Raw genomic sequence first — 12,588 nt, forward strand, 5'->3', positions numbered from 1 at the left:
ACAGGTACTGTATATTACAAATGACTTAATAGAGTCAAGTTCAAATAGGTGAAATGGTTTATCTATTATTTTTTGGTCAATAAACTTCTGGACTTATTTACAAGGCTTCTGTCTAAAACCAAAATGCAAGTTTCCCTTCCTAAGTTCTTTTCCAGATATCTGTAGATCCAACCATAACTGGCTGTTGGCTGGTATATAGTCTAAACACTTTGACCCTCCAAGCATGTTTACTAGAGGTATGTTCCACCAAGTTCAGTTCAACTTTCTTCCTGATATGTGTCCTTCAGACTGAAGCCCTAGCAATCCCTATTTGGGGGGGAGTAAAGTGGAATGTTGATACATGAATTCACCTCCACAATTTCACCAAGTTAAAAATTATTTAGGGTGCGTGAGGTAAACACAGAGAGGGGAAAAATAGGACAGTATTTTAATAATTATATGTTTGTCTTTGATTTAACATGCAAAACAAACTGAATACAATTATACAATAGTCCCGAAAGTTACAAGTTTTACGGTAAGGTTACCAGATGTCCCCGTTTCCCGGGGACAGTCCCTGGATTTACAAATCAGTCCCCTGACAAAATCCATCCATTCTGACTGAAGTTGAAAAGTGTCCCCGGGTTCATTAAAAAAAAAAACTCGTAACCTTATTTACAGGCTATTGCAGCTCCCTGGTACTTGTCTGGTATTGGTAATTGCAGTGCCGCCCAAACTGGCAATAACCGATACTGTTGTCTCAATTGGGGACAGTAAACAGATTGGCCCATTTTTAAAAAATAAAAAGGCTCCTACAATGTAACATTTCACAGTTGTGCATGTTTATTCATCCAAACAAGCTACAAAATAATGCTGAGGCATCTGTTTGAGAGACACTGGAACCTAACGTTTTGGCTATCTCTTCACAAATTTGGAATTCAGTAAACATTAGGAGAGAATGGTACTGGTTAAGGGCATTGACATGCCATATAAAGTTCCTTTTCCCCTTCTTGGAAACATTTTAAATCTATATGTTATTATATAAAACATGGCACACTGAGGTTAAGTTAAACGGTCACATAAAAGGATATGCATTCACAATATTCTTTTTTTTCTGATTTAAGTACAGTTCACACAACTTAACAGACCAGTGGTATGTGGTAAAGGCCATGCTTTTTTCTGGGGGACGCAGACCGCTAAACATTTTGTGAATCTTTGTACTTTTGTCCATTTGCTGTATTTATTTTTCCTGATTTGAACTATAAAATGGTGATTTTCTTGAGTCAAAATGAGGGTACTCCTAAACATTTTTTAAGGAAAAAAGCACTGGGTAAAGGAACAAGCAAACACCCCTCCACTCCCATTCCAAAGAAAGCTGGTGCCAGGGGTGGGAATTGCTAGGCATTTGTCATGGCCCACACCCCTTGGAGAACTATTATGCTCTGAAACTGCTTGGTTCTGCTCTCTTCCTCCTTGCTAGTCCTGCCTGTTCACCTGCCCTCTCTGGCATGCAAGCAATGACAAAAGGGAGGAGATGGAGAAGCAACATCCATTTCCCTTGGGCTCACTGTCAGGCTGGTGTGCCGAAAAGTGAGTGGGCAGTGGTGCATTGGAGAGGAAAAGGAAGGACCATAGAGAAAGGGGTGCCAACTCAAGAGACAACACTGCCTCCACCATACAGAGAGCATCACTAGTGCACTGTGCAAACACTTGATCTCATAATTCTTCCTCCACAGACGGGAGAAATCATGCATGCTGGGTGCCAAAGTGCAGTGATGGTGCCAGTTCTCTAAGTTGCATGAACCAGACCCCAGTTTGTTTATTGTTCCGTTGAGAGGGGAAAGTACACAAATAATCATAGCCAGTTTATTCATTTGCCAATTTCATTCTCACAATAACAAGCAGAATTCACTACAAAAAAATGCCAGGAAGCAATTCCAACACTACCTCTCTCTCTCTCTTTTTGCAATTTCAGTCAAGTACCATATTATCATTTCTTTAGTCATAAAAAACCTGAATTATCCTGCCAAAAGAAGTAAAACTTTACATGTAAAGTGACCAATTTTTCAGTTTGGATTGATCTGCATTATGTTTCCTGTTTTTGGAATGTTTTCATGTTGTGTCTTTCAACTTGGATGCATTATAATAGCTGACTTTCAAAATCTTTATGACAAACAACAGCGAAAGAAACACCTATGATTTGGTCCACAGACTGAGCAGAGTAGCTTTATGGTCAGGATGTTAAAATGAATTTCAAGGCTTCAATAAACATACCAAATAATTCTCTATTAAGCTTCCATATCCAAATCAGCACTAGGGCTTCTCTGATGCCCCATTAAAATGAACGAACCATGTGAACAGCATCATAAATTTCCCAACCATCAAATCTGCACAAATTCATCACAAGTTTTTTTTAAAAAAATTGCAGACCTTATCATATACTCAGATGCATTTTTTGTATTATCTATTTTTCCTTGGAACTGAGGTCAGGGAAAAAACCCTTATACATTATATTTAGAATTGTATCATAGAAGAAAGTATTAAGGAGCCAGGATGTTTCAAATTTACTGGGAATTTGTATGGAAAAGGTTTGTTAACCGTTATTTGAACTTATGAAAAATGACTGCCTAATTGCCAAAGAGATTTTTTAAAAAACAACCAGCAACCATGTTGATATTGCAGGAGCAGCAATGGTATAATTAAAACAGAATTTCAACTTTATATTAATGAAGCAATGCGCTAATTAAAATCAACATCGACTGAACTTTCTATTTACATTCGTTAAGATAGCCCAAGAGGCAAGGAACTCTGCTTCAGAGGCATATGTGAATGCTTGAGCTTCTGTCATCCAGGTGCCATTTCTGACAGAACACATGTGCCTTGAACAGTTGGCAATGAATGAAAAAGATGACTGCTGATGTATATGCACAAAGGAGCCAGGGTGACACTGAAAATAAACTTGCACCAAAAAATATTTTTTTAAAAAAAGGAATAGAAGGGTTCTTCTAAACAGGTTTGCCGTGTGATTTTGTATAGATGTGCTACAATTACAAATTATTAAAGCATGCTTATTTGGGAAGTGTTTCTTCTGGCAACTCTTGATAATTTGGAAGCTTTGGATCGTAGAGTTTGATCAGAGTTGACTCCAAGTAGCTTTTACTGAGTCGAGGCTCTCCATATTCTATACAAACATCCATTGAAAGCCACAGCAGAAAATGCTTTGATGGCAGACGTAGGTCCCATTGGGAGAGGGAAGAGCAGTGTAGTGACCCGTCTGTTTCCATTAGCTCCAATCTTAAAATATTTGATTACACTTCTCTGGTCTGGTTCTTGGTTCTCTCACTAATGGCTATACTTGAGCACAGTTTAATCTGCTGTTAGGAAATAAATCCAAGTATATCAACTTGTAGGCCAATACCATAAATTACCTTTAATTATTTTCTCGGTTAAAATCTGCTTTCATTGCAAATGGAAACGCGAGGTGATTAACTCAAGGTGATCTTTGCAAATTAGTTTTTAAAAATCCCCATGAATTAAGACTGCTTGTTTGATATCGACACTTGCAGAGGTTGCAACCAACCTAGGCTGCAATCCTATACACACCTATCTGGGAACAAGTCCAATTGAACTCAATAGGCCTTACCTATTCGTGAATTGTCCATAAATTGTGCTGTTCTGGTTAGCATCCTCTGGACTCTTTTGAGCTATGGATCTTGGCATTGGGCTGTTTTGCAGTTAATAACAATGACCATCTTCCAGCCAACATTCAGCATTTTACAATCTCCTTATTCTGAATGGGATTTAAGCACGTTTTACTCTCTCACTGAAATCAATGCAACCTATGTGTGTTTTTGCAGCATTGTGGCGAATGGTGCAAGAGGGTACACTTGATGCATTGATATGGAGAAGACTGTGCTGGTGTGGTCGAATCCCTCTTCTGCAGCTTGTCTACACTTTTTGCTCGCAAAGTCAAAGTAAACCTTGGCATACTAATACTTGCTCTCACTAATTACTGGGTATGATCCAGCTATAGTTAAGCACATTTAAATTCTCACTGGTATTAGTCTAAGAATTAAACATATGCTTGAACCTTTCCTACTGCCTTTAATGCAACTTAACATTCTTAATAATGGAAGCATGCCCACAGACAGCACAGACAATGTAACTTCATCCAGTTCCATCCTGTTTGGTTTCGGTTTGTCATCCTTTGAAAATAACCAATTAATTCCAAGATGAGTCCAGGGAAATCAGAGTCTGCCCTCCAACATGGTAATGCTCATAAATGTAGGAAATTGTATTCCGGAATCAAATATTTTCCAGCTCAAATTATGAAACAAACTATGAAAAGGCTCTATATCATTGAATAAGCCAGGTTGAATAACAGAGGTTTGGTCAGTGGGCTTCATCATTAAAACCCGTAAGCCTTGCTACAATATTTCAAAAGCTTCCAAAGTGCAGGAACTTGTTCAAGTTATGGCCACCTCTGTGAAGAGACGGCTTGTTCTTCGTCATCGTCTTTTCTAGAAAAAAAAGCTTGCAAAAAAGACATCTGCTAGTTTTCATCTTGATCCAGTTCAAGGTCAACCTCTTCGGACAGGTTAAGATAAAAGAAAGCATAACATGCTACCAGAAATACCAATATAGCTCCAAGGATGAGGCTGACTTCCTGTAGCAATGATAAGATCGGGGTTGAAAGAAAAAAAGTTAGACAAGTCATCATTTCAGTTTAATTAAGAACAAATGACATTTTTCATTCATGAATACATTAACACTGTATGCAATTTACTCAACACATTGTAAATGATCATGGTAGGAAACTTACCCTGTAATTTACTCAAGCACAGTCTGATGACCCTCCTCATGCAAGGCCCCACAGCAATGAGCTACACAGTTTACTTAACCAATGTCAAAATACACTTTAAAAAACAATAACCGTGAACAAACACCCTGACCAAATAATGATATAATCTAAACTGAAGGCCACTTTTGGTTTGTTTTACCACATGAGCAAACCTAACCTTCCTCATGATCTTCAAATTTCTAAAGGGCTTTCACATGGAAGATGGAGCAAACTTGTTTTCTCCCGCTCTGGAGGCATCAAGCAACAAGAAAGGAGATTCCGACTAAACGTCAGGAATAACTTTCTGACAGCAAGAGTGGAACAAGTCTCCCTGCACTCGCCTTCCTTGGAGGTTTTTCAGCAGAAGTTGGATGGCCATCCGTCATGCATGGGGTCCCTTCCAACTCTACAATTCTATGATTTGGTGGTTAACATGCATTAACAGTAAGGGCTAAAGCAGATGTGATATTAATGTATTTCCTACGTTTAACACACACATCTTTATTAGTGTAAATAGCTGTGGGGATGAAGAACATCACGGGATTTTTGTAGGTGAGGAATTCAATTCCTTTCCCCCTGGCACAAATCTGATGACAATCTCCACCCCTCAAGCTACTGCTTTGGCCAACAACTTCTATTAAGGCCAACAGGACCAATCACTGGGGTGGGGCTGGGGCTTTTCACTGGAATCACAGCAGAAGCAAAGGCTTCATTTCTCTCTCTTCACCCACTGTGGTCCTAATCTTCTTCAAATCTCCCTCCCCCCTTTTTTTAAAAAACTGCACGTTTTTTAAAAGTGCATTTAATGTCGCTTCTAGTCTGGTTATCAGAACTGAATCTGGTGACCATGCGGCTAAAGAAGAAAGATTACTGTATAACAGGCTTAGCAAGCGTTTTGCCCAGGACTCTGAAGAGGGACAGAATTCACAGAGTACTTTAAAGGTATCCAAGTGCCCACCACCAGCATCACACATTTTTAACAGCACCCTCTTCCTAGGCAATATACATGAACTTTGAAAGTTCCCTATCTTTTCTGGGAGCTGGGAAGCAACCTACCATACCGATTAAAAAATAAAAATGTTAAGGAAACCCCCCAGGCGCTTGGAACTTATTCTGTAAAATGAGCTTTACAGCTCTCTAAATTATAGCTCGTGTCTCAAACTTACTGCAGGAGGAACGTGGGGCAGGTGGACAAAGACCAGGGCTCTTCCACCTTCTGAAAAGACTATTTAAAGCTAAGAGCCATTTCACCAGGCAGTTTCATCTAATGCTGGAAGGCTGTGACCTGACACAACGAGGACTGGTTCTAGGGTTGACATGCATAAATGAGGCCTTTGGGAGGCCGTCTTCCTCATTTGAACGGCATACATAATTAAGGCCTTTCTCACACACATGTGTTTGCACATTGTGTAAAACTCAAGCCGACTTTATATCTTTGAGCTGGATTTAATGATTTTCACGTAGCATGCAAGTTCTCTCTCTGCAAGCACTTCTGAAAGTACTCACGTCAGAGAGAAAGCAAAACAGTGTCATCCCGAGAAAGAGTTAACGTTCCTCTGTCAATTCTCTCCCCCATCGCAAACTCCTCTGGAACACACTTCATTTGCATTTACATGAATCCGCTTTATATTTTATCAGTATTTCATATCCATAATTCAGTATATGCCACCGCATACACTTTTCAAATATTATCGCTTCTTGGGGCGGAGATTTATCAGTGGATTGTCATTCTGCAGGTAGCACAGATTTCCTTTTCCACACAAATAATGCGACTCACAGGTTTGAAACAACAACAACGCCATTTAAAAACTGTTGGTGTACTTTTGTTCCCAACCCATAATTATAAGGAACGTCAGGTTAGTCTAAACTTTGGGATCTTCTTTTGGTTTTATCTAACGGAATTTCAAAGAAAAGAGCTATGTAAAATTTGTTTTCAGAAAGCGATGGGAATAAAAAAAAAAGCAAGAGATGGGGGACTTCATGCACACATCTTCTCTATGTCAAAATGCAATGGTCATATAAGGCAGAATTCATTCATTTTCTTGTAACTACTACAGTTGTGCTCCTAGACCTATCTGGGCCCAGCAATACTGCTTAAGGGGGTCCTGGGCAGGATGACCTCAGGTGGTTCTCCACTCTCTGGGTCGTTTGTAGTCTTCTGATTTCTTCTATCATTGCTTGCTCTCCTCCTCAGCTTCTTCTTTCCTGCAATCTGATAATTAGGGGCAATAGAGAAAGAAGGAAGGAGTCCCCTTCTCTTTACCTTGTCAAAAAAGGGGGGGATTTGCTACACCCCAGAAGGTTAGAGGATAATCCAGAACACACTTAGTGAGGCAGGGCATGTAGGTCATTGCAGGAGGAAGGAAGTTCTTGCCATAGATGGCTTCCCTCATTTTTCTGCTGACAAATTCCCTTCTGGCAGCTGACAATCACCATTGGATGGTGTATGTAACCAGCACTGCTTGTTTTTAAGGAGAAAGTATGATAGAACTGTATGATAGAACTGTAAGGGACTTGGGTGGCGCTGTGGGTTAAACCACAGAGCCTAGGGCTTGCCAATCAGAAGGTCAGCGGTTCGAATCCCCGCGACGGGGTGAGCTCCCATTGCTCGGTCCCTGCTTCTGCCAACCTAGCAGTTCGAAAACACGTCAAAGTGCAAGTAGATAAACAGGTACTGCTTCAGCAGGAAGGTAAATGGCGTTTCCGGGCGCTGCTCTGGTTCACCAGAAGCGGCTTAGTCATGCTGGCCACATGACCCAGAAGCTGTATGCCAGCTCCCTCGGCCAATAAAGCGAGATGAGCGCCGCAACCCCAGAGTCGGCCACAAACAGACCTAATGGTCATGGGTCCCTTTACCTTTACCTTTACGATAGAACTGAAGAAATTCACAGTAAGGATAGTGACTCTTAATTTTTTGTTGAGTAGCAGAAAATCGTTTCTGATTTTCAGCATAAGATAAGGAGTTTGCAGAGTAGCTGGATGAATCCTTTGCACCTGTCTTTGCAGATAGGGCAGATCCCTTTGCTCCAACTTTTATCGGAAGGAAGACCAAGGAGCTGAGGGAAAGGGGAGTTAGAAGAGATGGCTGTGTTCTACCTTCGCTGCTGGAGGCAGTAAGCCTCTGAATATCAGTTTGCTTGGAATCAGAAGTGAGGAGGGTGCTGCTGCACTCAGTTTCTGCTTGTGGGCTTCCCACAGGCATCTGGACTTGACAGGCCATTGGCCTAATGCCTTTCTTTTAACAGGAAAACTATTTACGCATGGAGAGGTTTTAATAGACATAGGAAAGCACATAAATTTTGCCGTCTACCACAGTCATCCTGCTTCAACAACACAGAGTCAAAAACACTGGATATTTATTGCCCACAAGTTACTGTGTTGACATTATCAACAAAAGATAAAAATCACTCATTGGGGAAATTAAAAAAGTATTAAATGGCAATGACTAAATGAAAGTTTGTTACTTTCAATCCAGCATAAAAATGATAGGCAATCAAAATGTGACAGGATAGACTAATTAGCATGCCAGTTTTGAAATTAAAAGTACCCTACTGGGGTTGGTTTAGAAAAGTTTAGGGCCCGTTTTGAAGTAAGGGGGGAGCCATACATTTTTTTAAAAGAGCAAAGTTTGTGCAAAATGCATCCCTGGTGAAAGCTCAACCTGTCTACCTGGGTAAATCATAGAAAAATAAGCAATAATCAAGATTATTATTAATTTAGAATAATGTTTAATAATGTTTAATTAAATTAGTGTTTCTGAAACTCCATGAAATCAAAATGTCGTTCTAAGCTGAATTGATCTTTTGTAGCCCCCAAATCAAAAAAACTTCGTATTAAGCTCCTAAATAATCTACCTTATTTTTAATATGTCCAGTTCCAACTTACTGCTGCCTCAAATGTGATGAATCTTCAGTATGGCTATTTCCTTCAGTATAGATAGGAAAATGAATGCAAATTGTGTATATGTTACCACAGCTTGCTTATAAATATAGCCCATGGAAATATTGTACCGGCATGCTGGCAGAGAATGCAAAACCCTGAAACTGGCATTTGATTTCACACCGTTGTTGAGCCCGGACACTGAGGTCCAGCTCCGAGGGCCTTCTGGCAGTTCCCTCCCTGCGAGAAGTGAGGTTAAAGGCAACCAGGCAGAGGGCCTTCTTGGTAGTGGTGCCTGCCCTATGGAACACCCTCCCATCAGATGTCAAGGAAATAAACAACTATCTGACTTTTAGAAGACATCTGAAGGCAGCCCTGTATCAGGAAATTTTTTTATGTCTGATGTTTTACAATTTTTTATGTGCTGTAAGCCGCCCAGAGTGGCTGGGGAAACCCAGACAGATGGGCTGGCTATAAATAATAATAATTATTATTATTATTATTATTATTATTATTATTATTATTACAGTGATACCTCGGATTACATACGCTTCAGGTTACATATGCTTCAGGTTACAGACTCTGCTAACCCAGAAATAGTACCTCGGGTTGAGAACTTTGCTTCAGGATGAGAACAGAAACCATGCGGTGGCAGTGGCGGCACAGCGGCAGCAGGAGGCCCCATTAGCTAAAGTGGTACCTCAGGTTAAGAACAGTTTCAGGTTAAGAACGGACCTCCAGAACAAATTAAGGTCTTAACCCGAGATACCACTGTATTTAGGTGCAGGGATACCCAGGTCCTTGCACAGGTTGTATGAGCTCATGTGCATTGTGGGAGTTGAAATTAAGGTACAAGGGACTGCTGAATTTAGAGACTGTTTGGATTAACCCATTGGCTAGACTTTCATATCACAGCAAGTTGGTTCAAATGCAACATTCCCAGTCTCCCAAAGCGAAGTTTCAATAACCAAGAACATGCTACAGGTTTACATCCGCCCTCCTTCTACTTCCTCCTCTTTTCAGTTACTCATATCCAATTATTTCCTCTTTAACACAAACCATACTTTGCTACAATATCCAAACTAATAAGCTGTTTTTCCTTCCTTATACTCCAAAGAGCTAAAACATAACCAAGCTATGCTTTGCAATTCTGGTTTAGAGGGCAAGTATAAACCATTATTTTCCAGGTTTTGATGTCAAGGTAACTTATAGGTAAAGGTAAAAGTAAAGGTAAAGGTAAAGCACCCGTGGGCAGTTAAGTCTACTCAAAGGTGACTATGGGGTACAGCACTCAGCTCGCTTTTCAGGCCTAGGGAGCCGGCATTCATCTGCAGATAGTTTTCCAGGTCTTGTGGCCAGCATGACTGAACCACTTCTGGTGCAACGAGACACCGTGACTTAAGCCAGAGTTCACAGAAACGCCGTTTACCTTACCACCACAGTGGTACCTATTTCTCTACCTGCACTGGTATGCTTTCGAACTGCTAGGTTGGCAGAAGGTAACTTATATTTTGCTCTCATCTGGACACAACTAACTGAACCTGAGGACATGAGGGCAGAGAGACATAAGGAAATGGCTTGCTCATGCAACACTAAACAATGGTTTGACTTTACATCAATACTTCAAGAAGCTTGTTTCTCATTCAGTTGCCAACCAAGTTGTACAATCAAGTGTCCAGAAATCGTGTTAGGAGTGTGCATATGTGACTCAACCCTATGCTCCAACACTGAAAACACAACACTGAAGTATAATTCTGCTTCTGCAAGATTTCCTTTTACTCTCATTATCAATTTGCATAGTACTTTTCACATGCCACATACTGCACAATCTTTATCTTCTTTAACTACCATCATCCAGCCGGGGTAAGGCACACCTATTTTACAGATGGCAACTGAAGCTGAAAAATAGTTCTTTCCCAGCAGCTCTGCTGGGAATTCTTTATATGTTTCTTACGTTATATTTGCTATTGTTCTGCTTTGTAATTATGAAATTGTTACTATGCTATTGTTTGGCTATGTTAGTATGAAACTGTTACTATGTTACTTGGCTGTGTTATTATGAAATTGTTTTTGTAGCATTTGAAATGTGTTCCTGTGTTGTTGTTGTTTTGTAAACCACTTTGAGCATGATTTTTTTGTGTGGAAAAGCGCTATACAAATCTAAAGAATGAACAAATGAATTCAAGCCTCCAATATATGCATTGTTTGAGGCTATCCTCAGCCCTATGCTGTGAGGCCACTTGTCCAGATAGCTCAGTTGGTGGATCATGAGACTCTTAATCTCAGGATTGTGGGTTCAAGCCCCATATTCGACAAAAGATTTCTGCATTGCAGGGGGTTGAACTAGATTACCCTTGTGGACCCTTCTACGATGTAAAATTAAATCAGAAAGGTAAAATTAAATCAGAAAGGGACAGAGAAAATTGCGTAACTTGATAGGTTAATAATCTGCCTTTTAAACAAACAACAAAAACGGCAATCTATTTTTCCCCCATTAAAACCTGACACACTGCACTAACTGAGGAGACGATGTTGTGAAAGCAGACCACATTGCGTGGCAATGCTTGATCGAGATCAGCTATCAGAGAGCGAAAAGAAACCACTGTTTCGTGATTATAATAGCAAATTTTGGAAGACAACCAAATACATCATCTGGCGGCTCAACAGCTGTTACAGCATGGTAGTAATACCTTGCCATTTGCTGTAAGCTATAACTTGGGGAGGGGGGGAATTGATTTCTCATCTGCCAGAAACAAGGAAATGTACTTCTTTGAACATTACTGACATTCTTCTCATTAGGAATAGCTCATTTTTGCATCTATTTTTCCTGATCTGCATCCTTCCCTCAGCATGGGTTGCTAAGCTGATTTTATGTTAATTTATTTTGAACCAAAAATAAATCGAGAGGAAAGTATTGGAAGCAATTTAAACAAACTACATATGTTTAGCCAAACTCTACGACAGGGTCATGTGTGGGTGTGAAAATATTATAAATATCCTTCATATTATTATTTATTACCTTCACTTGTTCTCCTTCCTTTCTTTAAGCTTTAAAAACAGAAGTTCCAAAATAATTGAGTCCACCAGCTTCCTTGCTGGGTCATAAGAGAAGGCAATTGTTTTCCATGCTGGACAGAAAGATGAAAACTGTAGGCTGGATATCAGTTATACAGTGGTACCTCGGGCCTTGCAGAAGCCATTTTGTGCTGACCCCCACTTTTATCAAAGCATGGGTACCAGTACATTGTGGGGTTTTTAACCAAAGAAAGCACTGATGTGCAATAATAATGAGGGCTACAATCCTACGCACAGTTCTTTGGGATTATGGCCTGCTGGGACTTACTGTTGAATAGAATTGAGCCAAACTGGGATAGCTCATTTGGTAGAGCATGAGAGTCTTCACCTCAGAGTCGTGGCTTTGAGCCCCACGTTGGGCAGAAGATCCCTGCATTGCAGGGGGTTGGACTAAATGAACCTCATGGTCCTTTCCAGTTCTCCAAGTCTATTATTCTATGCTGTAAAACATTCACTGTCTGCCTATGGGAGTTGTTTTAAAAAATTATTCCATGACACACAGTAGTTGACAAGAAGCTTTAAAAAAAATAAAATGCTGCCTATCAAAATTACTTTGCAGCTTTATTCTATGCACCCTGCATAGACAAGGAGAGGATGGCATCACCGAAGAAGGGGATTTTCGTAGCAGACCCTAAGTAGCATCTTCACTGCACAGATTTCACTGTATGCTGAAGAGAGACCTCTTTGCCCTGGCCTTTGACAGTGAAGGTATTTTGTTTGGTGGGACCCACCTCTTTTGTTGAATTTATACCCATCTGTTGCCTTTGGAATGGCTTTCCATGTTTTATAATTGGAATGGTTTTACAATTGCATATTTC

The 12,588-nt window shown here is 40.2% G+C and overlaps 1 protein-coding gene across 6 annotated transcripts in view; it reads right to left on the reverse strand.

Moving 5' to 3' along the window:
- Positions 1–801: 801 nt before the first annotated feature.
- TRIQK (triple QxxK/R motif containing) overlaps positions 802–12,588 on the reverse strand; it is a 44,976-nt gene continuing 33,189 nt past the window's right edge. For 5 of the 6 annotated variants that reach the window (XM_082233694.1, XM_082233696.1, XM_082233691.1 and 2 more), the window contains one exon: positions 802–4,642. In XM_082233694.1, coding sequence (XP_082089820.1) covers positions 4,529–4,642 — 114 coding nt within the window. In that variant the 3' untranslated portion in view covers positions 802–4,528. Of the gene's footprint in view, positions 4,643–11,714; positions 11,744–12,588 lie in introns of all 6 variants that reach the window. The other variant, XM_082233692.1, reaches the window with a different exon arrangement.

This window comes from Podarcis vaucheri, assembly GCF_965113315.1.
Source record: "Podarcis vaucheri genome assembly, chromosome: 8".
Taxonomy (NCBI): domain Eukaryota; kingdom Metazoa; phylum Chordata; class Lepidosauria; order Squamata; family Lacertidae; genus Podarcis; species Podarcis vaucheri.